The sequence below is a fragment of the Narcine bancroftii genome, chromosome 1 (assembly GCF_036971445.1).
Source record: "Narcine bancroftii isolate sNarBan1 chromosome 1, sNarBan1.hap1, whole genome shotgun sequence".
NCBI classification, from domain to species: Eukaryota; Metazoa; Chordata; class Chondrichthyes; order Torpediniformes; family Narcinidae; genus Narcine; species Narcine bancroftii.
The window spans coordinates 249297794-249324896 of NC_091469.1; the positions used below are offsets into that span (position 1 = coordinate 249297794).

A 27103-nucleotide genomic window follows, 5' to 3' on the forward strand; every position below is an offset into this window, starting at 1 on the left:
AAACCTCAGTCCATTGTCATTTCTGGAACGAAAATCCAACAGGCAGCCTTACTACAGGGAGCTGTGCCAGGTCTGAACAGTGTTTCAGTTCATTGCATCAAATTCCAGTTTATTATCATCAGACTGTACATATACAACCTGATGAAACAGCCTTTCTCTGGACCACAGTGCGCACACATGCCACCCATACCATAACGCTCCTCCCCCACCACCATTGATACAGCCAGACAGGACACTCTCAGTTGTGCTCCTGTAAAGATGAGAGCCAGCAGCCTTGCCCTGCCTAACCTCCTTGAGTTACCTTCCTGACCAATGAGGAGATGTTGTGCAACGTGAGCTTGGGGAACATTGACTGAAATTGGGATGTCCCCATAAATCCCCTCTCCTTTAAAATCTTGTTTGAATTTCAAAACATCATGAGGATTACTTTGAAAATCTAGGATCTATTTTATTGCATTTATTGTCTCTGGACATGACATCACATACAACCCTGAGATCCCTTTTTCCTGCGGGTGAGGCAGAATTACCACTTACTGATAGTGCAAAAAAAACTACACAGGATAAACATGTCAACAAATTAAACAAACTGTGCAATACAAAAAGAAAAAAAACTGCATGAGTCAGTGTCCTTAAATGAGTCCCTGATTGAGTTTGTCGTTGAGGAGTTTGATGGTGGAGGGGGAGCAACTGTTCCTGAACCTGGTGGTGCGAGTCTTGTCGCACCGTTATCTTTTTCCTGATGGCAACAGCGAGAACAGAGCGTGTGCTGGGTGCTGTGGATCCTTAATGATTGCTGCTACCCTCCGACGGCAGCGTTCCCCTTGGATGTTCTCGATTTTTGGGGTGGGGAGGGTTTTGCCTGTGATGTTCTGGTCTGTGTTCACTACTTTTGCAGGACTTTATGTTCAGGGATATTGGTGTCCCCATTCCAGACCGTGATGCAGCCAGTCAGCACACTTTCCACCACACCTCTGTAGAAACTTGCCAGGGTTCTTGGTGTCATACCAAACCTCTGCAATCACCTGAGGAAGTAGCAATGCTTTCTTCATGATGTCCTTGGTTTGTTGGGTCCAGGAAAGATCCTCTGAGATAGTGACTCCCAGGAATTTAAATGTGCTCACCCTTCCCACCTCTGATCCCGCAATGATCACTGGATCGTAATTCTCTGCTTTTCACATCCAGTTTTTGCAGCTTTTCAGAGGTTGAGGGGAAGGTTCCAGAATTCTACAAACTATGTGCACAAGAAAGCAGCATAATTACTCTCCTGTGTGACTGAGCTAAAGTTTTGCCTTCTTGTTCTGGACTCCCCATTATCTTTCTGACTGTTATACCCTTTGTTGTTAAATAGCACTGCTCTATTAAACTGTGTTTATTCAAAATCATTCCATCACTCTGTAGATCATTGTGTTAGACTGGTTAATACATGCTACAAACAGTGCCCAAAGTGCTCCAGATGTGATCTGACAAAAATCTAAATAGTTTGTGATATGGCCACTACCCCTTTATATTCCTGACCATTTGGGGTAAAAGATGAGAGTCATTAAATAAAATTTTAATTTGGAGATACAGCATGGTAACAGGCCCCTTCCAGCGCACGAGCCTGTGCCTTCCATGTGGCCAATTATCATACTAACCTGATAAATCTTTGGAACGTGGGAGGAAACCAGAGCACTCCGAGGCAACTCATGCGATCACAGGGAGAACATACAGCCTCCTTGCAGCATATTTGAACCTGGATCATTGGTGCTACATCATTGGTGCTACAATAGCCGTGCCACCCTAAATGTGAATTAATTTCTTCCTCCCCAGGTTTTTTCTGCCTCTTTTCACTTTTACACTCTGTGCTCCCCTGAACCCATGTCTCTTTGCTTCTACCATCACCCCACCATCTTTCTCAGTCCCTCTGTATTCTGGCGAAAGGTCAGACTTGAAATGTTAACCGTTTCTCTGCCTGTCCTGTGTTTCCTGCATTTTCAATTTTCACCCATAAAAAGTGTGATGTTTTGCAGATTACCTTTGTGATATTGCCTCTCCCTCAATTTAAGGAACTTGTATCATAATTCTCCCGTATCTCATAGAATTCTTTTCCTATTGCGTACTGCTCTCTGAAAGTTCCTCGTACCCTTTGCTTCCTTCCATCTCAGGTTTTCAAGATCATCTCCATTCTTTAATCAATGAAGTCTGTCATCACTCCTGTTACATGGCACCCTTTTTTAATATATGTGGAAAGTCCTTTAAACAATTCTAAACTCCATAAATGCTTTTGAGAGCCTTTACAAGTTCAAATACCTTTATTTGTCACTTTAAAACCATCCTGCAAAGCAGTGAAAACGAGGCAGTAGTTCCACCAGTCATCCCCGGATTAAATTCAAGTCCTTGCACGTAGTTTGGTATTGCCTCCTTCAGTTGAAAATTGTTCTTTCAGATGTTTCCACATGAAAATTGTTCCTTAATCCTTGCTCCTTACTCATCACAAACCCCAGACTTCTACAAAAGGTCATCTTAATACTTGGTACAATCCTCAGGCAAGCATTGCTCTCTCAGAGGAGGACAGATTTGAAGCCTACCTAATATTGAAAGGCTGGACGTAGGAGAAGGAGTTTCCAGTTGTGGGAGAGTATGGGATCAGAAGGGCACAGCCTCAGAGTAGAACAGAGATCAGGAGATACTCCTACACACAGAGGAAGGTGAATCTGTGGAATTTGTTGCCACAGACTGCTGTGGAGGCCAAATCATTGAGTCGATTTAAAGTGGAGGTCGATTTAAAGTGGAGGTTGATAGGATCTTAATTAGTAAGAGTGTCATAGGTTACAAGGAGAAGGAAAGAGAATGGGATAGAGAGAAAAACTACATTATCCATGATAGCATGGCAGTTGTGACAATGGACTCAAAATCAATTGGGGTCTCCCTGCATAGGTTTGCATCCTGCTGACTATGGGAGAAGTAGGCCTGCCCGGGGTAACTGGTATGGAAGTTTTGGGTAGCATGGTTAGTGCAATGCTGTTATAGCCCCAGCGGTCCAGGTTGAATTCTGTAAGGAGCTTGTACGTTCTCCCTGTGTCTATATGTGGGTTTCCTCCCACCCTTCAAAACGTACTGGGGATGTAGGTTCATTGAGTGTAATTGGGCGGCATGACCTTGTGGGCCAGAAGGGCTTGTTACTTCACTGTATATATCTTTAAAAAAACTATTTGAATGGTGAAGCACACTTGAAGAGCAGAATGGCCTAATTCAGATCCAGTAGTATTTAAAATAATGCTACAATTTTGGGAATGGGGCATGAGGTTGATAAACCAGACTTTGAGTCAACAACAAACCCATAGCCACATTACTGCTCGTGAGATCTGACCATGATTCCTCCAGAGATGCCAGCAACTGTTCCTTGAATTTTTATTCCCTATCATTTCCATAAATCTGAGCTTGACTGTGGTGCTTCAGGCAGCGAAGCTCGCAATCTCTGGGTGATTCTCACCGTAATTTTTGATGTTCTGTTTCAGGTCCCGAGCTTGGTGGCGAGTTCCCAGTTCAGGATATGAAGACAGGTGACGGGGGCCTGCTGCAGGTGACACTAGAAGGGATCAACTTAAAGTTCATGCAGAGCCAGGTAGGGGCAGTGGCCGCAGAGTGAAGTTTGGTGTGGGGAACAATACCAGCTTAAGGCTTCATCTGGGCAACCGAGCGTGTGTCTGTGTCCCTGATCAGTTTTATTTGCTCGGTTTTCACTTTTTTCGTTTCTGTTGCTGTATGAACAGAGAGGTTTTGATGTGGTGGGGATGTAGTGCTGTGGTTTTAGAGTGTTCTGTGTGTATGTGTGACCTAATTCATCAACGAGCTACCTCAAGTGCTCTAGAATTAGTTCACTGTGGTGTGATGATTTGATTATTTCTTTGCAGACTTTAGATTGGCAAAAGGGGTAAGTTTATTTAAAGCATGCAATAACACGCAATTTTGTTCCTCAATCTTTGAAAGGCCTTGGGAGATTAACTGCAAGATTTCAAGTTTTTTTATTATCTGACTACGTAAACAACTAGACAAGCAGCATATCTCCACACCACGGTGTCCACGCACATACACATATCTGTCTCTCTCAATCTATCTCATTCCCTCTCTATCTCACTCTCTTTCTCTCTACCTCTCTTTATTTTATCTCTATCACTCTCGCTATCTCTCCCCCCCGCCTCTCGCCTCTCGCCCCCCGCCTCTCGCCCCCTGCCTCGCCCTCTCGCCTCTCGCCCCCGCCTCTCGCCTCTCGCCCCCGCCTCTCGTCAACCGCCTCTCGCCCCCCCACCTCTCGCCTCATGCCTCTCGCCCCCCTGCCTCGCCCCACGCCTCTCGCCCCCCGCCTCTCGCCCCCCGCCTCTCGCCTCCCGCCCCCGCCTCTCGCCCCCTGCCTCTCGCCCCCCGCCTCTCGCCCCCCGCCTCTCGCCCCCCGCCTCTCGCCCCCCGCCTCTCGCCCCCCGCCTCTCGCCCCCCGCCTCTCGCCCCCCGCCTCTCGCCCCCCGCCTCTCGCCCCCCCGCCTCTCGCCCCCCGCCTCTCGCCCCCCGCCTCTCGCCCCCCGCCTCTCGCCTCTCGCCCCCCGCCTCTCGCCCCCCGCCTCTCGCCCCCCGCCTCTCGCCCCCCCGCCTCTCCCCCCTTGCCCTCTCGCCCCCCCGCCTCTCGCCCCCCCGCCTCTCGCCCCCCCGCCTCTCGCCCCCCCGCCTCTCGCCCCCCCGCCTCTCGCCCCCCCGCCTCTCGCCCCCCCGCCTCTCGCCCCCCCCGCCTCTCGCCCCCCCGCCTCTCGCCCCCCCGCCTCTCGCCCCCCCGCCTCTCGCCCCCCCGCCTCTCGCCCCCCCGCCTCTCGCCCCCCGCCTCTCGCCCCCCGCCTCTCGCCCCCCGCCTCTCGCCCCCCGCCTCTCGCCCCCCGCCTCTCGCCCCCCCGCCTCTCCCCCCTTGCCCTCTCCCCCCTTGCCCTCTCGCCCCCCCGCCTCTCGCCCCCCCGCCTCTCGCCCCCCCGCCTCTCGCCCCCCGCCTCTCGCCCCCCCGCCTCTCGCCACCCGCCTCTCGCCCCCCCGCCTCTCGCCCCCCCGCCTCTCGCCCCCCCGCCTCTCGCCCCCCCGCCTCTCGCCCCCCCGCCTCTCGCCCCCCCGCCTCTCGCCCCCCCGCCTCTCGCCCCCCCACCTCTCGCGCCCCTCGCCCCCCCACCTCTCCCCCCCCGCCTCTTGCCCCTCACGCCCCTCAGCACCCCCCGCCACTCTCTCGCCCTATCTATCTAGTTCTATATAAATAAATATGTTGGATGATTTACTCAGATAGAAGAAACAGTTCATCAATCTCACAGTCTATGGGAAGACGCTATTTCCCAGCCTGGCAGTCCTGATTTTGATGCTCCTGTACTCCTTCCTGATGTAGTAGATCCAGGATGCTGTGTGCTGGATGGATCGGGTCCGCAACAATTCTTTGAGCCCTATTTAAGTGAATGTCAACAACAGAGGAAGGGGAGACCCCAGTGATCATCTCTACCATTCGGCTGATCCTCTGTATTGACTTTTGGTTCGATACTTTGCAACTACCAGACTACACAGATGCAGCCAGACTGGACACTCTCAATTGTGCTCCTGCAAAATGTTGTCAAGATGGGGGCCAGTAGCCTTGCTGTCCTTACATCCTTCCAATGGTGGTTCCTTCCAACTTCCTACAATAGAGGTCATGATGGCTGAGACTGACAGAAGAAGCTCACTGTTGGACAAGATGCTAGTGAGCAGAACCTACCATCTCCACCCTCTCGATGCATCACATCCTGGGCACAGCAGGCTAGGCCTTGTGGGTAGTTAAGAGATCAAAAAGCCAAGCCAAGGGCTGGGGCAGTGAAACAACTTTGACACCCACCCTTTGGAGGGCCTGCTGCCTCCTACCAAACCAGGTCTCCTGCCATTATCTCGCCCATTTCCTTGCTCCTTCTGTGTTCCCACACCCTGCTGGGCTCCCTCAAACCATTCCTGCCTGGGTACCTGTCGCACCCCTACATCTATGGTGTATGGTGTGGCTGGGTGTATACAAGGAACAGAAAGGTTATGTGGGATGGGATGGGGGAAAGCAGATGTTTGGGGACTCCAGTGATGTATTTGGGGACATGGAGTGAGCAGCAGTAACCAGTTCATGTGGACAGAGTGATGACAAGCTGCAACCTTGATAGGAGGGGTGTGTGTGTTTCCTTGGCTAAAGACAGCCCCTTGGCCCACCATGCCTGTGCCAACCATCAGCCACCGATCTACACTAATCCTTCATCCCATCTGATTCCCCCCATCAACTCCCCTATGCACACACTTGGGCAATTTGCGGTAGGGGCTGATTTGCCCTTCATCATACTTCTGTAATGTAGGAGTGAATGCGGTAGTGTAGGTGGCAAGAGTTGTGTGTCTGGGGGAACAGGTTGGTTAACTAGATGGTGTGACTGTGAGCCGAGCCCTAGTTTTGGGAGGTGAAGTGATAGACTGCAGTTCATGGTCACATTTAATGGTCGGCTTTCATTCTCCACCCAGAGGAGTAGGGAAAGTGCTCTGTGATGCTGTTGGAGAGGGAACTCCTGAGCGTGCTTCCTCAAACAGGCTTGAACATCAGGATGGTGTTTGACTTGAAGGGGTTCCTGTAACCATTGTCAGAGAAATGTTGTGAGTTTGGGAGCTATGGTTGAAGACGCTTGTGGAGTCATTGGTAATCCACTGATGTGAATAGAGAACTGGTCGTCAGGTGGGAGGCAAAGACTGGGCTCTCTCCCAGATATGACTCATGGAATGCTTCCGGAATCATTGTTTGGAACATAGAACATTGCAGCAGAGTACAGGCCCTTCGCCACATGATGTTGAGCCAACCTATGTACCCCTGCTCCACAACAATCTAGTATTTCTATGCTCACACCCATAATTCTCTATTTCCTTGCATCCATAGAGACTTTTGATGTCCCTATTGTTCCAGCATCCACCATCACCCCTGACAATACATTCCAGGCCCGCACAACTCCCTATGATGAAAGACTCATTTCTGATGTCTCTCCTAAACCTTCCCCACTCACATTAAACAGATGTCCTCTGGTATTTGCTATTGTTGCTGCAGGAAAATGGTGCTGGCTGCCCACTTAGTCTAAGCCCATCATAATCTTATATATGGATATACGCCACTTTACAAAACGAGAGTGTTCCTATGAAAACCTTTCATAAGCTGAAATCTCTTAAAGCAAAAAACCATTCGTTACTATTGGAGCTATTTTCGTAAAAGTGAAAAATCCATTCAAATCCTTTCGTAAAAGTGAACGTGGCTTTTCTTTGTGAAAGCAAACTTCATAATTCGAGTATTCATAAAGCGGGGTATACCTGTACCTCCATGAAGTCTCATCCTTTGTTGCTCTAGAGAAGAAGTGGAAAAGCTTATGAATCGTGTGAGAATAACAATCTGAGGCCTCATCATGGACAAGACGAAGGAGAGGATCGTGGACTTCAGGAGAACCAGGAATGGTCACCCTCCACTACACATCAACAACTTTGTATTGGAGAGAGTGGAGAACACCAAGTTCCTTGGAGTTCACTAACTAGTGACCTATCGTGGACACTCAACATCTCCTCACTTGTCAGGAATGCGCAACAGCAACTGCACTTCCTGAGAAGTGGGTAAGGCTACCGGCCGCCATTATGTCAACCTTCTATAGGAGCTTTATTGAGAGTGTCTTGGCCGGCTGCATTATGGTGTGCAGAGAAGTGGATCGGAGGTCAATCCACAGGACCATAAGGGTGACAGAGAGGATCACTGGAGTCTCCCTCCCACCATATCGACATGATCTACTGGGATCATTGTCTGAAGAAGGGCGTGCAAAATCATTGAGGACCTCTTCCACTCTGCACGCAGCCTCTTTCAGCAGCTCCTGTTGGGGAAGAGATTCAGGAGGATCAGAACCAGTACCCACCAGGCAGTGAGACTGCTGAACGACCAAAGAACTGCTCACACTGACCATCCGAGACTCTCATCTGTACAAAACAAGATTTATTTATCAATTTGTAAAGATAAAATACTTGTCCTGCAAGTGTATTGTTTGTCTGCATGTGTGTTATGACTAGTTGGGTGTCTGCGTGTTTTGCATCGAGGACCGGAGAACGCCGTTTCCTCAGGTTGTATTTGTACAATCAGATGACAATAAACTTGACAGAAAAACCCTAGCTTTTTCAACCTTGCTTCATATCATATGTTCACCAGCCCATTGCCTCAGTTATTCACAATTGTTCTCAAAGGTTTAGCTAAAAGAGCAAGTGTCACATTTTCCAGTTTTCTGGTGAGACCAAACTAGGTGGGTAGGGAGGGCTTCAAAGCCTAATAGACGAGATGAATGATTGGCTGAGTGGTAAAATTCAAGGTTGTCCACTTGGTGAACAGAAAAGCTGTTCTATTGGACATTGAGTAGCTTCATCACTGATGTAAGGTGAAACCAGAGTTTACTTTGGGTAATGCTGAGATTCAAATTTTTAGCCAGTGGATCATCTGACAACCTGTGGACAGGAGCTCAGATTGGATTCTGCTGAAGCCACTCAGTTCCCGACCTCACTGTATCCTTGATCCAAATGCCAAAGACCTGAACCCCACAGACATTGGCCTGATGGGTTGTGGTATCAGGGAATCGAGGATCCACTCTCCACTGGTTGGAATCATACCCGTCCCAAAGGAAGACGGTTGTGGAAGTCAAAGGGCAATCCTCTCGGCCCAGAGGATTCTCGGCTCAGGCAATGTCCTGGGCCCAGCCATCTCCGGCTTTTTCATCAACATCCTTCATTCCCAGGGTCAGAGATAGGGGTGTTCACGGATAATGGTGAAGTTCGCCATTCCGAAGACATTCACATCCAAACACAGCAAGGCCTGGCCAACCTCCAGTCAGGCCTAGAGGTGGAAAATGACATTCACCCCACACCAAGGGTTAGGTGATGATGGTATCCAACAGAGGAGAACCCAGCTCTCAACCCCTGACATTCAGTGGCCATGCCCATCACTGGACCCACCACTGCCATCATCCTGGGGGTCACCCCTGATCAGAAACTGAACTGGAGTAGTCACTGTCATCGTGCATTTGTCCCAAAGTCTACACCAATTGCTCCACACTGCGTTGTAATCTGCCTCCAACGCATCTGCAGGCAATGCATTCAGAATTCCAGCTATAGTGTGTTTAAAAACACTGTTAATCTGCTCACTCCATCCCTTCCTCCATGCAGAAGCATCAAAAATAGGGGCAGGGGGAGGGCAATCAGCCTTTTGAACCATTCTATGCATTCAGGATTAATTATCCAATTTCCAGCTTTCTCACTATATACCTTGATCATTCCAGCCGGAGAAGAATATCACGCACCTTGAATATAGTGAAGATTTACAAGAATGTTGCTGGGAATTGAGGAACTGAGTTACAAGGAAAGGTTAAACAGATTTGGACTTTATTCCCTGGAGCGTCAGAGAATGAGGGGAAATTTGATAGTATATAAAATTATGAGGAGTGTAGATAGAGTAAATGTAAATAGGCTTTTTCCACTGTTCAATGGGACAAGAACCAGAAGATGTAGTTTAAGGGTGAAAGGGGAAACGTTTAATAGGAACATTAGGGGGAATTTATTCACACAGAATATGGAACGAGTGGTGGAAGCAGGCTTGATTTTGACATTCCAGAACAATTTGGATAGGTGCGTGGATGGGAGGTGTATGGAGGGCTGTGAAGTGAATGGATCGAGGCAGGTGAATAGTTGGGCACAGAAGGGCCTGTTTCTGTGCTGAAGTGTTCCATGGCAGAAGCTACCTGAATGATGCAGGACAGATGAGCTTGCATGGTCGAAGTACACTGCATTCAGGCATGAAACCCAGCGAAGGGTGGGAGGAAACTGGAGCACCCAGAGAGGACCCTGTATATTGGTGAAGCATGTACAAGGTCCTAACAGACAGCGTGGTGGGGGGGGGGGGGGGGGGGGGGGGTGGTGTTCGACCCTGCCTTGCCAGCGCCGTAATAACCTTGTATTAGTTTTAGGACCATGATGATAAAAAATGCACTGTTCCTCAAGCTGAAGTTCTGAATTGAGGGAAGACCATTTTTGATGGCTTCTCAGAAGTTGACTGGGAGCAGCTGTTTGCAGTTAAATGTCCATCTGGCAAGTTAGTGACTTTCAGGCTGAGACCTTAGCCTCTAGTTCAGGCTGGTGACAGGCTGTCGGGGGGGGAGAAGGCGGGTGGGATCAGTGTGGGGGCTGGTGACAGGCTGTTGGGGGGAGAAGGCGGATGAAATCAGTGTGGGGGCTGGTGACGGGCTATCGGGGAGAAGCCGAGTGAATCGTGGGGGCTGGTGACAGGCTGTCGGTGGGAGAAGGTGGGTGGAATCAGTGTGGGGCTGGAGACGGGCTGTCAGGGGGAGAAGCTGGGTGAATCAGTGTGGGGGATGGTGACAGGCTGTCGGGGGAGGGGGGAGCAGGACGGTGGGATAAGTGTGGGGATTGGTGGCGGGTTGTCAGAAGAAGTCTGGTGGCGCACTATCGGTCCCAACACTGATCCCACCACACCACTCCGACCCTCTTGCCATGAGAGAGCAGGGAAGCGGGACCAGCGTGGGAACCGACAGCGGGCCACCAGGAGAGGTCAGTGCAGTTGGACCGACACAGGAACAGACAGTGGGCCGCAGGACCAGCGCAGGGACTGACAGTGAGCTGCTGGGAAAGAGCGAGTCAGTGGGCCACCAGGAGAGAGCGAGAGAGTGGGCTAGCGGAGGGAGGGAGTGGGACCAGCACTGTGACCAATAGTGGGCAGCAGGACCAGTGTAGGGACTGACAGCGGGCTTCCAGGAGAGAGCGAGACAGCAGGACCAATGTGGGGACCAACAAGGGCAGTTTGTTTTTATAAAATGTTTTCTGCTATAGCTAAGTTGTTTTTGTTTTGTAAATTACAGTGATATCATTATTTAAAAGATTTTTCTTGTCCAAATTGCATGTTTTGTCCAAGTTTTTTCTGCTATACTGTAGCTACATTAAATGCTCACTTTAAATGCCAGTGGGTCTTCTATGCCATCAAATACAGTAATTAAGGGATAGTCAGAATGGCTTTGTAAATGGGAACTCGTGTCTCACGGATTTTCAAACACCTCTCAAAGTATAGCCACTGGCGAGCTTTCTTTGTGATTGCATCGACATGGAAACTCCGGGACATATTCTCAGAGATGTTGACACCCAGGAATTTGAAGTTCTTGACTCTCTCCACTACTGAGCCCTCAATGAGGACTGGGTCATGTTCCAACTGCGCTGGGTAGGTCACGTCTCCAGAATGGAGGACCATCGCCTTCCCAAGATTGTGTTATATGGCAAGCTCTCCACTGGCCACCGAGACAGAGGTGCACCAAAGAAGAGGTACAAGGACTGCTTAAAGAAATCACTTGATGCCTGCCACATTGACCACCGCCAGTGGGCTGATATCGCCTCAAACCGTGCAAATTGGCGCCTCACAGTTCAGCAGACAGCAACCTCCTTTGAAGAAGACCACAGAGCCCACCTCACTGACAAAAGACAAAGGAGGAAAAACCCAACACCCAACCCCAACCAACCAATTTTCCCTTGCAACCGTGTCTGCCACAAACGAGCCTGCAGCTGACGTGGACGTTACCTCTCCATTAATCTTCGTCCGCGAAGCCAAGCCAAAGAAGAAGAAGAAATATTATTGTGTGGAGGACCAGGAGATAGCTTTATGGAAGAGGTGATAATGGATAGATGTCTGGAATGTTGTTAGTTGCAGCTAACCTCTGTGAGTGTCCCAATACCCATTTCTTAGTAATTCACAGCAATCATTTAAAAGTCTACTCTATCTTTCATAATACAGTTATAATAACATCTAACTCTTACACACAGCACATTCATTTCATTACATTGTCAACCAATACCACACAAGGGTTTGGAGCTTGTTGACCAGCCCAGAGGGAATGATGGTGTTGAAGTCTGAGCTGTAGTCGACAAAGAGCAGCTGTATGTATAATTTTGACATCATGTTCAGTACACACACGTGGGCTGAAGGACCTGTTCCTGTACAAGATTGTTCTAAGATGTTCAGTTTCATCTTCCACCTGTCCATCTCTTGTCCTTTTAAAATCTATTAACAAGCCCCTCATTTCATCATGCCCCCGTTTTGTCACTTGCAATGTTGAATATTATGTCCTGTCCACCCTCATCGATATATGGAAAAGAAGTCGGAAATGTTTCTCCAGCTTTGTGTTTTTTCTTTTATGTAAGAAATGGCCAGAGGACTGACCCCTGGAGAAACTCCACTGCACACTTCCCTCCGTTCCCCGAAACAACCTTCCACTGTTTATTACGTTGGTTCCTGTTACTCAGCCCATTTTTTACCCCTTTGATGCAATCCCTTTTGTTCCAAGAACTTCATTTTTGATGATAGGCATTTTGTAAATCCATGTACATTATAGCAACTGCATTTCCCTGAGTGACTCTCTGTTATTTCATCAGAACACACAAATTATCAGGTACAGTTGCCTTTTGCCGTGGCAGTCTCCAACCAGATGGCATCAATATTGAATTCTCCTCTCATCTGCCCTCTCCCTATCCCTCTCTCTCCCTGTCCTTTTTGCTTCTTTCTCTTCTACCCCCTCATCTGTACCCACCTATTACCTGTCACTTGTTAGCCTGTGTTCCTGCCCCTTCCCCCTCCCTACTCTGCCCACGTTTTTATTTAGGCAGCTACCTGTTTTTTTTCTAATATTCCCAACGAAGGGCTCAAGCCCGTAACGTTAGCATCCAATGGATGCTGCGTGATCTGCTGAGTTTCTCCACCATGTTTGTGTCTGGCCTTTAACTGGGAACTCTATAATCAGTCATCAGTCCTCATGTCCAACTCTGTGAAGGTTCTATAACTTACCCCACCATTGTTGCTGAATTGACTGTCTGTTGTTACATGGTTTACCCCTACATGGTGCAAAATTTCCAGTTTTACAGATCTGAATGTATGTGTAGCACGAATAAAAGCTCTTATGACTGGAGGGAGAACAAACGCTTTTATTAGCTTATAGTTAAGGGTCGGATTTCACAGTCGTCTTCTGAAGGGTTGGGGTGGGAAACCAGGGTTATATGTGAACAGATGGGGGCGGAGCCAGCCATCAGCACAGCACACTATCAGTGAATCCCAGTTCACTGCATTCACCCCTTCCTGTAGAATTTGGGGTCTGTGAATGAAGACAGAGAACATTAATTCAGGAAAAAAAAGTTGAAAAATATGCAGTTATTTACAAATTTACATATTTAAGTGGTCCGGTGTTCTGGAGATCCTGGTGGAGTGCCTTAACACCGGAGGGGTCTTGGACTTCTTGGGTCTCCTGGTCTGGTTTTGAAGGAGGAGAGGTGGGCTGGGTTTCCAGCTCAACAGTGGAAAGGGATGCACTTTCCTCCTGAACCAGATCCCTTGAGGGCCTGACTGGGGGTGGCGAGAATGAGCTCCGTGGCTCGCAGGGCACTTGTTCCAGGGTGCCAGGTCCTTGATGGAGACAGTGTCCTCCCTGCCATCCGGGTACTCCACATAGGCGTATGTGGGATTGGCATGGAGCAGTTTCACCCTTTCCATCAGGGGGTCGGTCTTGCTTCTCCTCACGTGTTTCCTGAGAAGGACTGAACCAGGAGTGGTGAGCGAGGTTGGGAGTTCCCAATGCCGACCTGCTATCGAAATTGAATAGGAGCTCATGAGGAGTAGCGTTGGTCGCGGTACGTAGTAGCGACCAGATGGAATGGAGCGCCATAGGGAGGACTTCCTGCCAGCGTGAGTCTGGAAGGCCTTTTGACTTCAAGGCCATTTTGACACCTTCCAGACCGTGGGATTCTCCTTTTCAACCTGCCTATTCTTCCGGGGGTTGTAGCTTGTAGCCCTGCTGGATGTGATGCCCCTCGGCAGCAGATACTGACGTAGCTCGTCACTCATAAAGGATAAGCCCCGGTCGCTATGAATATAACTGGGATACCCGAACAGGATGAAAATGGTATCTAGGCCCTTTATGACTGACGAAGTGGACGTGTCTGGACATGGAATGGTGAACAGGAAGTGGGAGTACTCATCAGTGACAGAGAGGAAGAAAGTGTGCCCGTTCGTGGAGGGGAGAGGTCCCTTAAAATCGACACTGAGCTGTTCGAAGGGCCTGGATGACTTGATCAGGTGCGCTTTTGTGGGAAGGTAGAAGGGCAGCTTGGACTCCGCGCAGACCTGGCAAGACCTGGTCATTTCCCTGATGTCTTCCATGGAGTAGAGCAGATGGCGTGCCTTGACAAAATGAGCCTTGGGGGTAACCCCTGTATGGCAGAGCTCATTATGCAGAGACCACAGTTGGCTGGTGTGTGCAGAGGCACAGCTTCCTCTGGATAAGGCACCTGGAGGGTCCAGGCCGATAGGCAATGTCATAATTGGAGGTGGAGAGCTCGATCCTCCACCTAGCAATCTTGTCATTTTTGACTTTGTCCCCTTGACAGTATTAAACATGAATGCGACCGAGCGCTGGTCAATGAGGAGCGTAAATTTCCTACCAGCCAGGGAACATCTCCAGTGCCTCATGACTTCTACAGTGGCTTGAGCCTGGGTTCCGGAGCTCATGGCCTTGTAATGTCCGAGGAAAAAATTGCAACCGGTCTGTCCACCTGGTTGAGGGTTATGGTCAGGGATACATCTGAAGCGTCGCTTTCCACTTGTAAAGGTGCATTCTTGTCCACCGCGTGCATGGCGGCTTTTGCAATGTGATTCCGGAGGTAGTTAAAAGTTGTTTGGGCTTCAGCCAAGAGGGGGAATTAATGGCTTTTAAGAGAGGGTGAACCTTATCGGCGTATTGAGGGATCCACTGGGCGTAATATGAGAAAAACCCCAGGCATCTCCTCAAAGCCTTTGTGGTCCTGGGGACGGGGAGCTCTAACAGGGGACGCATCCTATCGGGATCGAGGCCAATGATGTCATTCACCACGTAGCCAAGGATAGCCAGACGTTTAGTCCTGAACACGCACTGTCAGAGTTATAAGTGAGGTTCTGGGCTGGAGGTTAGTGTCATGGTCTTCCAAGATGTAGCCACAGATGGTGATGTTATCGAGGTAGGGGAAGGTAGCTTTCAATCCATACTCATCCACCATTCTGTCAATCTGCCACTGGAAGATAGAAACCCCATTAGTGATACCAAAAGGGATCCTCCAGAATTGATAGAGACGCCTGTTAGCCTCAAATGCCGTATATGGACGGTCCTCCGGCAGATTGGCAGCTGGTGATAAGCAGCTTTCAGGTTGATGGTGGAATAGACCTGATACTGTGCAATATCATTCACTATGTCAGAAATTCAAGGGAGGGGGTATGTGTCCAGGAGTGTGTACCGATTAACAGTTTGGCTATAGTTAATTACTAGCCTGGACTTGTTTTCCCCTTTTACCATAACTACTTGCTGGTGCTAGGTTCAGTGATACCTTCGTCAAGCAGACGTTGTGTCTCAGACTTTATGAAATCTTGGTCTGCTTGGAAACAATAGGTTTGCAAACCAAGGACAGATTCAAGAAGAGAGGTGGGGGGGGTGGGGGGCGATATTCAGTGTGGAGAGGCTGCGTGTGGGTTCTGATTTTAGGGGCTCTCTGTTCCGAACCGTTACGGTGGGAGTGGACCAGAATACTCCAAGGTGACCCAGGAAGTCCAGACCCAACAATACCAGAGCACTCAATTCATCAAGTATATACAGGTGAAATTCCCCCCTTCAAATGACAGATGTACTATACAATGTTGTTGAACACTTGTAGAATATGACTAAGTTGCAAGGAAAATGCGATAATTGGAAGGACACATCTTTAGGTTGTACGCTTGTACAGACTGTGAGTCTATGAAGCTTTCAGTAGAGCCTGTGTCAATTAGGCATTTAGTAGAGTGTCCGTTTACCTTCACATTCACTATGGAGTTGCTGAGCTGGTGAGGTCTGTCCTGATCTAGGACTATTGAGGCTAGGACCCCGGAGACTCCATACTCCTCACTTGAGTGGACCCCAGTGTCCTGGGTTGCCCTGCATGGGTAAGATGGCATTGACCTCGTGGCGCGGCAAGATGGCCGCCCTCCTCTGACAATAATGGTGCCAAGTTTGAATTTGAGTCACAGCAAGATAGCCGCCAAGCCTTTTCCCGGGGTTTCCTCACTGTCACCCTCCATTGGCATACAACGCAGCAAGTGGGCTTGGGTGAATTTCAGGCTGGAATCGGTCCGGGAGCGGTGGAGTTCGCGAACCTCCCCGGGTTTGCCCTCGCGCGGCAAACCCTCGCCCAGTGCCCTTTCTTGCCACAGTTGGAACACACAGTCTTCAGCCAGGCAATGAGATTGGGGATGCTGGCTCTTGGCACAGAAAAAACACTCCCTCGCACAGGAAGCGGCAGCTGTTAGGGCAGAGGTAGTGGGAGCAACTGGTCCTTGGAAGTTCCTTGGTCACCTGGGTGAGCGAACTCGCTGGCTTCGAGGTTGTAGTTCTCGAGCTTGGCCTGTTCCAACAATTTGGCCAGTTCAATGTGGCTAGCCAGGTCCTTCTTGCCTGACTTGACCAGTTGCTGCCTCGTACCTCGAGCGAACCCCCGTGACTAGAGTGTCCCGGATCTGTTCTTCTTCACGAACACTGCTTTATACATGCACTTCTTGGCAAGCGTGCACAGATCCAGCAGGTAGTCATCGATGGTCTCTCCTGGCCGTTGGTGACGTAGAGCGAGTCGGTGCCTCGCTAGGACCTCGTTTTGCGACTTCAGATACAGAGCCTTCAACGCCTGCATCATATGTAGTGCAGTCCCTGATGACTGCGTACCCTTTCGTCCCAACCCTCAAAACTAGTGCAGACCTTCTGAGTTCATTGGTGTGGAAGACGTCTCTGGTCACGTTCAGGTAGGCCTGCAAGGAGTCTAGCCAGTATGTGATCTCCTCAGCCATTTCGAGGGACAGAGAGTCTATCAGCAATGTACCAGGCTTGAGTAGCACTTCCATCGTTTAGGGAATAAGCTAATAAAATTGTAACATAAATAAAAGCTCTCACAACTGGAGGGAGAACAAATGCTTTTATTAGCTTATAACTATGAGTAGGGTTTCACAGTCATCTTCAGAAGGGTTCTGAGTTTAGGGGGGAAACCAGGGTTATATGTGAGCAGATGGGGTTGGAGCCGCCCATGAGAACAACACGCTACCAGTGAATCCCAGTTCACTGCAGTATGTGTAGAGAAGATTGTGGCCATGGCCTCTCATAATAACTTCTGCTGCTTGGATTTCCCATCCAAACCAGGTGACTTGTTCAAATGAGAAAAACACAAAAACTGCAGACTCTGGAATATGGACCTAGAGCTGCTGGAGGTACTGAACAGGTTAGAAATGGTCAGTCTGCGTTTCAGGTTGGGACCCTTTATTGATACTTCGGTTCAAAGTTTCAGGTCTGAACCCTTTGCCAGAAACTTTGACTCTTTATCTCTACCCGCGGATGCTGCTTGGCGTGCCAAGTGAATCCACCAGCTCACGTCATCTTGCCAGCACTATAAATGCCTCTTCTGGATCCAAGCGTAATGTCAGCAGGAGTGGGCAGTTAGATTTGGGGAGATGTCGGGGAACTGGATGGATTGTGTATCAAGAGAGCAGCACAGGTTAATTGGCAAATAGCACTCTTGGGTACTGGAGCATTTCCTTCATCTGTATGGATGGCTGGAGTCTGGGTTGAGTACAGTTTATATTGGTACAGCATGTGACCACTTAGCTAAGCTCTATGTGAGTGAAGGAAGTTGGCTTGTCTCAATCTTGGCAAACTGTCTCCCTGTGCTTGGCACAATGTAAGCAAGAGTAGGAGAGTGTTGTGTGTGGGTGAGTGTCTCCTAATTGTATCCGATATTAATTCCGACCATTTCTCTTCCATGCTTTCTCTCCTGCAAGGAGTGGAAGGTACTAGTCTAATGCTGTCTTTGCTTCTTTGCGATAATTTCTCATTCTTTTAGTTTTGCTTTGTGGTAGCAGATTGTGGGATTTGTATCTTTATTTATTATATGCTCCGCTCGATCTGTGACATTAAACATTTTAATTTATCTATAAAGACATTATTCCTGGATTTTGGTTGCCATCTTGGCTAATGGCCTTTCCTTTTTGTTTATTTTCAGGTTTTCATTGAACTGAGTCACATAAAAAAGTGCAATACAGTCAAAGGAGTCTTTGTCCTGGACGAATTTGGTAATTAAATGTTTAATTTTGGCTCCGTGCCAGGTTCAAGCATCACAAACACATGGCAGTGGCGGAGACACTCCTCCAGGAGGGTGGGAGTGAGCTCAGAGAGACGTACAAGCCACAGGTGACGGGGACGGACTTCTGCCATGCTGTGCGACATTTGGGCTGATGTTCGAAGAGGTCGCAGGGAGATCAGCACAGGCTGGGTGGGTGGGTGGTCCATCCCCTTAGCGTTTGCTCTGGGGGGTCAGACCCTGTTCAGTCAGGCCATTGCCTCCACCGTGGTGGAGCAGTCACCCAGGCCAGGGCCCCTGCAAGTAATTGGGGAGCAAAGAACTGCTGCGTCCAAGTTGTCCCACGTCAAAACGCAGGAAGATGCAAGAGTGGGTTTGGGAGTGTTTCCCACAAGTTTGGCTCGCTCCCAGCTTGGAGACGTGTTTGCACTAGTCGTTCACACCTAATATTCACTGGGTTGCCTTACCACTATGGACTGCAGTCCATTCTCTTCCTTGAACCTCCTAGCATTAACTGATAAAACATAGCCACAGTAATCAGTGTCTCAATGCACCCCCCCCTCCCCCCCATGGTGTCCCAGTGCTCCCCTCCCACCCTCTGGTGATCAATGACCCGCAGAGTAATGTGTCCTGATTTTTTTCTCCCCCCACCCCCAAAATGGTGCTCCAACATCTGCAGGATCAGTGCATCCCCAATGTCCCAGTGACCCCCACGGTGATTGGTCCACCCCCCTCCACGGTCCTCAGTGACCCCATGGTAATTAGTGTCTTGTGCCCCCACTCCCATCTCACTGCCTCCACAGTGTCCCGGTCTCCCCCCACCCACTCATCAGTGGTAATGTGTCCTGGCGCCAACCTCCCCACCCCACAGTAATTGGTGCCTCCACAATCTCCTGAGGGAAGAGTAGTGAAAGCATTTCCTCCACATGGTTTCCATGCCCGAAAGGGCTGCAATGGAATATGAGGGTAGTGTTTCCAAACCTTGTCCCCACACCTCTCTCAACCCAGCGAAAGAGAATTGTTTGTCCTCATAACCTGCCCCTGATCATGGTGTTTCAATTAAAGGACTTTGCTGTCGGTTCCAAATATGGTCTTGGTAGAGTGAAGCATTGGAGGAATGGTATTGGCCCAAGTTAGCAGCCATGACAGATTTTTGCCATGAGGAAAGATTGTTTCTCAAGTTTGTTGCAGCTCCTCAGGATGGTTTGGAGTAGTGTGTTACCTTTTGACCCTGTGACTCTGTGTTGGGATCATTCTACTTACGTAATGAGACGTGTGGCCCAATCAGATGCTTACCATTGCAGCTGGCAGCTTAAGGTGTTGGAGAGAGGAGATTCTGCTGCTAATCCCATTCCTTCCAGATATTGCCATGAAAGGAGACCACTGTCTTTCTCCAGTAGTGACCCGTGACTCATTGCGGTGAAGGATGTTGGTGTAGGGACTACTTGGTAAACATCTCCCTCTTCAGTCACCTTCTCCACTAGAGGAGGAATGGAATACTTGCATTCCAAGTGTAATGCCCTTCACCTAGTCAATCTACAGCTGAGGGATAGAAGGTGAATGTGTATGTTCAAGCAGGACTCTGTGTATGTGCGTGTCTGCAATGTAGATGGTTGCCAAAGGTTGCAGCAGGATCTCGATCAGGTGGGTAGAGGAATGGTTGATAGAATTAAAGACAGAGAAATGTGAGTTGTTAAATTTTAGGAGGTCCATTTCGTAGGACCTACGAAATGAATGTTGGGGATCTGGGCTATGCTGTAGAGCAGAGGGATTAAGGATACATAGTACCTTGAAAGTGGTGCTGCAGGTGGTCAAAAGAGCTTCATCTGTCAGAGTATTGATTATAAAGATCATGTTGGGGTGAGGCCCTCAATTTGAGCAAAAGTAAAAAGCAGACAGGCACCTCAAATCTTTTTACTCATGCCTTGAAGAAGGGCTCAGGCCCAACACATCAGTCATATGGACCTCCTATGGACGCTGCGTGACCTGCTGAATTCTTCCAGCATTTCTGTGTTTTTACTACAATCACAGCATCTGCAGACTTTTGTGTTTCACAATGTCCTGGTAAGCCTCTTCTTTCCCCTTTCCAAAGCCTCCACCAGAATTGTACATGGTATTCCACGTGCCGGCTTAACCAAAGCTTAAGAGAGTGGCAACTTGACCTCCTTAGTTTTATATTCAGTGCCCTGCCCAATGAAGCATCCTTTACCACTCGGTCTACTTGTGTGGCCACTTTCAATGAGTGACGGACATGGACCCCAGATCCCTCTGCACATCAAAACTTTCAGAGCCCGACCATTAACTGTACTCTTTCCCCTTAGATTTGACGTTGCAAGGTGCAGCACCTCACACTTGTGCATATTAAACTCCATCTGCCATTTCTCAGTCCATATCTGTAACTGATCTATATGCTGTAATATTTTTGATGACCCACTAAATTGTCCACAACTTTACCAATCTTTATATCATCTGGAAATTTTCTAATCCAGTCACCTACTTTTTTTTATCCATGTCATTTATAAACATCACAAACAGCAGAGATCCCAACACCGATACCTGTGGAACACCAGTGGTCACAGGCCTCCATCCAGGATAACATCCTTCCACCACTACTATTTATCCATGCAGTCAACATCCACTATCCACTACACTCATCAACTGTCTGCGTCTCCTCTTCAAAAACTTAATCAGATTGGTAAGACATGACCTGTCCCTCACTAAGCCATGCTGGCTGTCCCTAATTCAACTTTCTAAATACGCATAAATTCTTTCCCTAAGTATTTTCTCCTACAAATTTCCACCCCACTAATGTGAGGCTCGCTGGTCTGTCGTTTCCAGGATTATCCTTTTATTCCCTTCTTGTTCAAAGGTACAACCTTAGATGCTCTCCTGGGATCTCACCTGTCACAAATGAGTTTGCAAAGATCTTCAAGGCCCCAGCAATCTTGTTGCTTTCCTCCTTCAATGCATATCTATCCCATCAGACTTTGTGGATCTATTCACCTTAATGCTCTTCAAATTACCCAACACCATCTTTCTTAATCTCAAGATGCCCTCAACACATGATCATTCTCCAGTCTGTACTCCATGTCACTATCCTCCATGCCCTTCTCCTTTAGGTACTCATTTTATCCCTCGCCATTTTCTCTGACTCCAACCAATAACTTCCCTCCTTTGCGTGGTCTCATCCTCTCCCTAGTCATCTCATTTTTAATGCCTTGGGATACTTTTCAATCCTGCTCTCCAAGGACATTTCATAGCTTCTTTTGGCCTTCCTCCTGTCCTGCTTGAGTTCTTTCTTCCAATCTTTGTATTCCTCCAGGACCCTGTCCAATTTTTAGCTTCTTGTACTTTATATATGCGTCCTTTCTCTTTTTGGCCAGATTTGTGACCTCTCATTGTCCAAAGTTCTCTTACCTTGCCACCCCTGCTCTTCACACTTGTCAATATCCATCCATTTGTTGCACATTGCTGCATCTTCCCAACACTACCCCTTCCTTCTCACAATGAAAATCCATTTGCCATTTTTTTCTGCCCTTCTGGTGAGATCATTTGACTGAAGTCTAAAGTTGTATTCCTCCCTGTTTAAAAACTCAACAAATATTTGTATCCTCTGCAAACTATTTTATCATGATGCCCACATATTTAATGTACAAGGAGCCCTTTGAATCCCACTGGTAACAGCGCTCAGGTCTCTTTACCATTTGTATTTGATTGACCTTTCCCCAGCTTTTACACAGTCGCGCAATGTGCCTGTGTGTCCACTTGTTCACTTCCTATGCTTGCAGTGGTTTGGAGATGTCGAGGATGACACTGGAGGTGTTCACGTCGCGCATTTCCCTCCTTCTACACAAGCACACGTGATGGTAACCCGCAGGGGAGAGTGGAGCTACTCTAACTCCTGTGAGGACGGACTGAAGCATAGGCCCATTGCTTCATTTCTGTCACTGCTGGCACTCCAGAGCATCATGCGCACTGCTTGTGAAGTGTGCCACAAGAGTCCATGGACAGAACAGGTGTGAGAGAGGGTTGGTATAGGTGACAAAACACAGTGAAACAGGTCGGCGGGCACACCCTGCACATACTGACTTTCCCAGAGCCACCCACTCTGATTCTGTTCAACAGTACTTGGATCAGAACCGTCTATTTAACAAGTGCTCATTGAAATGCTTCCTAGTTGTGGGTGGACCTGTCTCAGGAGTAGTCCCCAACATTCCAAAAAGCCCAAACGTTCTTCCTCACACTCTCACCAAATCCTTGCCTTAACTTATGCCCTCTCCCCCACTCCCGTTGAGTGCAATGCAGTGTAGAGACTTAACCCTCAGCTTGTAACCCCTCTCCCCTAGCATATGAATGTGGAGATGATCCTCAATGTCTAACTCCCCTCCCCCAGGTTATGTACAATCCAGTATGCAGAGACTTAATCCACAGTGTTTATCCCCTCTGTCCGAGTGTGTGTCAAGGGCAGTGTCAAATTCTTCCGACCCTTTCATCCCCCCTCCCCCAGTGTGTGAGACATAACCCTCCACATCTACCCCAGTGTGTGTACAGTGTAATATGTAGAGACTTGACCCTCACGGTCCACCGGCTCTCCGCAAATGTGTGTACAGGACAGTACAGTCCACTGACAGCGTTGATGGAGTCCTGAGTGCAGGCTTGATCCAACTTTCTGAGAAAGAGGCTTCTGCAAACACCTGGGTTTCTTCAATCATCTTCTGCATCTTCTTGCACAACATTTACACAGGATCTTCATGGGACTCCAGTGACAATGTTGTGCACCCCTCATGGAGAAATGGAAATCCTTGGTACACATTATGACAGATTCACCAGCATGGGGCCGGAAATGATGGGAGTGGCACCTTAGAGAGGATGAGTACTTCCTTCGATAAGGTCACACATAAACGACTGGCATGCAAAATCAAGGCTCATGGGATTGTTGGCAAGGTATTGAAGTGGATTGAGAACTGGCTGGCAGATAGAAGACAGAGAGTTGGGATAAATGGCTCGTTTTCTGAGTGGCAGGCGGTGACCAGTGGGGTGCCACAGGGATCTGTACTGGGACCCCAGCTGTTCACAATTTACATTAATGATCTAGATGAAGGGATTGGATGTAATATTTCCAAATTTGCAGGTGACACTAAGCTAGGAGGGGTTGTATGCACTGAAGAGGGGGTCAAGAAGCTCCAGTGTGATTTGAATAAATTGGGGGACTGGGCTGATACATGGCAAATGCACTACAATGTGGATAAATGTGTGGTTATTCACTTTGGTAATACAAACCGGAGGGCAGATTACTATTTGAATGGCAATAGATTGGGAGATGGGGAAGTGCAGAGAGACCAAGGGGTTCTTGTGCACCAGTCACTTAAGGCGAGCATGCAGGTACAGCAGGCGGTTAAAAAGGCAAATGGTATGTTGGCCTTCATATCAAGAGGGTTTGAGTATAGAAATAAGGATACCTTACTGCAGCTGTATAGGGCCTTGGTGAGACCCCACCTGGAGTATTGTGTGCAGTTTTGGTCGCCTTATCTAAGGAAGGATGTTCTTGCAATGGAGGGAGTTCAAAGGCGATTCACCAGGCTGATACCTGGAATGGCAGGAATAACTTATGAGGAAAGATTGCGCAAATTGGGATTGTACTCGCTGGAGTTTAGAAGATTGAGAGGGGATCTCATAGAGACATATAAAATTCTGGCAGGACTGGACAGAATGGATGCGGAAGGGATGTTTCCAATGGTGGGGAAGTCCAGAACCTGGGGCCATGGTTCGAGGATAATAGGCAAACCATTTAGGATCGAGATGAGGAGGAATTTCTTTACCCAGAGGGTGGTGAATCTGTGGAATTCATTGCCACAGAGGAATTAGATATATTTCTTCAGTATAAGGGAATTAGGGGTTACGGAGAGAAGGCGGGGACGGGGTACTGAACTTTAAGATCAGCCATGATCTCATTGAATGGCGGAGCAGGCTCGAAGGGCCGAATGACCTACTCCTGCTCCTATCTTCTATGTTTCTACACTGGCACGAGATGCAATCCGAGCAGTGCTGGCGAGCTCTCCCCTACCTTCACTCCCTCCGTCACTCACTGCATCCCTCTCTTCATCACCCGCAACTACTCCCCCACCCCTCCTCTCTCCATTACTCGCAACCATTCCCCCAACCTCACTCTTTCTGTCACCTGTGGCCTTCCTCCCTCAACCATCTGCAACCTATCCCCCCACCGTCATTGCCTCCCTCGATCACCCACCCTCCCCTATCACCTGCGACCGCCTGCCACCTCCCTTCGTCCATCACCGACCACCTCCCTCCCTCCAGTGGCTGAACTTTCTCCCTCCAATGCCCTGTTCCATCTCTCTGCTCTCTTTCTGCTGCTCTCAAGGATCACAACAAGCCCCTCTCTGCTTCTGGTTCCCTCTCGTGTCTGCATTAATCCATTAGCTGCCCCTCTCCTGAAACACTCGATCTCATTGTATTTCCACTTCTTTCCATTTTCTCTCTCCTTCTCTGCACTGACTTTAATCTTGCTCTTTGCGCCCCCAGATAACTGGCCCATTTTATACTTTGCTACTTTCTCCTGAGAAATGTTGTTCTGTGCATATTTCAATTTCCAGAAGGTATTCAATCACGTACCTTACAAAACCTTATTGGATAAGTATGCATGGAATTGAGGTAATGCATTGTCACAGATAGAGGACTGAGTAAACAATAGAAGGTGGAGAGTTTTTATTTTATTTTAGACATACAGCACGGTCACAGTAACAGGCCGTTTTAGCCCACGAGCCCATGCTGCCCGATTTTACCCCCAATGAACCTTGAATCCACTTTGCTCATTTTGCCTGCTTCTCCACTTCTCTGACCCAGTGAGACACGGCTGATAAGGCACACTGTGTTCCTCTGTGCTGGCATGGCACCGGCTTGGCTCCTCCACTCCTTGGGATGTGTTTTGTGCAGACTGCGAACAGACAACCTCCTTGTGCAATTGTTCATGCCTGTTGTGTGCATAGTCTGCGTTTGGTTGTGCAAGTGTGCGTATTTAATTCAGGTTTACGTATATTTTAATTGATTTGTTTGATGCAGACATGCCTGGCATGCATTGTTGCCCTTGTGAGGGTGGCAAAGCCCCCTTCTACCTTTGAGCTCCTTATCTGGGTGTTGAGATCCTTTTGGCAGAGAGTGGTGATTGTGGAGACCACTGTAGTATTCAAAGTAGTTGATAATTATTCTGGAGAAAGTCAGAGTTTCTCCAGCACTTGACCTCAGCGTCGCCAACTTTCTTTTTCACCTAGTAATTGTTTTAAAGATTTGGGGAAACAGGAGAAGAGAGCAGAGCATTCAGTGGCAGACCGGAGCTGAGGGACAAACTGGTCCCCTGCTCCAATGTCCTTGTGCAGTGGGAGCTTATGGGTGCTGTTGTTCCACACCTCAACTGCCCTTGTCGCAGGTTTTGTTGGTGCTGCCAGCATGTGTTGATAAGTTGCAGTGCATTTCACGCATGCAGTGGTGCTGGGAGGATTCAAGTTGATGGATATGGTTGCAATCAAATGGGTGCTTTTTCTGGAACCCTCACTGTTGGGGCTGTAGCCATCCTGGGAAGGGGGGTGGGGTTGGGTAGTTTGGGAGCTGAGTCCTCACCCAGCTTCTGATTGGCTCTTGTGATTGCCACATTTATATGTCTGCTCCGATTCACAGAACAATCAGCTGGAGAACTCAGCGGGTTGAGTCTGGCCGCAAAGTCCCTGCGTCAGAATTTCGTTCTTTCCCACCGAGAAAGTGTGGTGCCAGCGTCTGAGCAGCTTGCTGCTTGCTGCAGGTGCCAGCGTCTGAGCCGCTTGCTGCTTGCTGCAGGTGCCAGCGTCTGAGCCGCTTGCTGCAGGTGCCAGCGTCTGAGCCGCTTGCTGCTTGCTGCAGGTGCCAGCGTCTGAGCAGCTTGCTGCTTGCTGCAGGTGCCAGCGTCTGAGCCGCTTGCTGCTTGCTGCAGGTGCCAGCGTCTGAGCCACTTGCTGCTTGCTGCAGGTGCCAGTGTCTGAGCAGCTTGCTGCTTGCTGCAGGTGCCAGCGTCTGAGCAGCTTGCTGCAGGTGCCAGCGTCTGAGCTGCTTGCTGCAGGTACCAGCATTTGTAGTCTCGCACAAGCCTTCAATGGTTTTGACAGTCGCAATACGTCCAGCTGGATTATGTCCAGCAGGCAAGCACAGAATTTTTTTGGTGATCTCAGGAGTTGCAGATAAAAGCTTCGGAGAGGATGCATGCATTCGACCTCATGGGAGGAACTGGCAGAGGAAGTGGTTGAGGCAGCTACAATTACAGGGTCTGAAAGAGAATTGGGACAGGTTTGTGGATGGGAAATGTTCAGAGGCACATGGGCCAAAGACATCCAGTGTGTCCAACTTGGCTAGACAACTTATTTGAAGGATCATGTTCTGTATTGCTCACTGTTCTATAGGAGAAATGTTATCAAACTGGAGAGGGTGCAGAGAAGATTCACAAGGATGTTGCCAGAACTTGGGGGTCTGAGCTACAGGGAAACTTTGAGCAGACTGGGGCCTTATCCCTTGGATTATAGGAGGATGAAGGGTGATCTCATAGAGATGGGCAACATCAAGAAAGAAATAGATCAGATGAATGCAGAGTCCTTTGCCCAGAGTAGGGGAAATCAGTAACCAGAGGACATGGGTTCAAGTTAGTGGGAGGAGGGGAGGGGGTGGAGAGATGTAACAGGAACTCGAAGAGTAACCTTTTTTTAAACACACAGGGTGGTGGGTGTATGGAATGGACTGCCAGAGAAGGTGGTCGAGGCAGGAACTATCGAAGCGTTTAGACAGATACACAGATAGAATGGGTTTAGAGGGATGTGAGCCAAATGCAGGCAGGTGGGACAAGTAT

The 27103-nt window shown here is 48.8% G+C and overlaps 1 protein-coding gene across 6 annotated transcripts in view; it reads left to right on the top strand.

Moving 5' to 3' along the window:
- The window catches only part of madd (MAP-kinase activating death domain), a 178129-nt gene that overhangs the window by 142569 nt on the left and 8457 nt on the right, over positions 1 to 27103 (top strand). For all 6 annotated transcript variants that reach the window (XM_069894319.1, XM_069894334.1, XM_069894324.1 and 3 more), the window contains 2 exons: positions 3498 to 3604; positions 18145 to 18214. In XM_069894319.1, coding sequence (XP_069750420.1) covers positions 3498 to 3604; positions 18145 to 18214 — 177 coding nt within the window. The remainder of the gene's footprint in view (positions 1 to 3497; positions 3605 to 18144; positions 18215 to 27103) is intronic.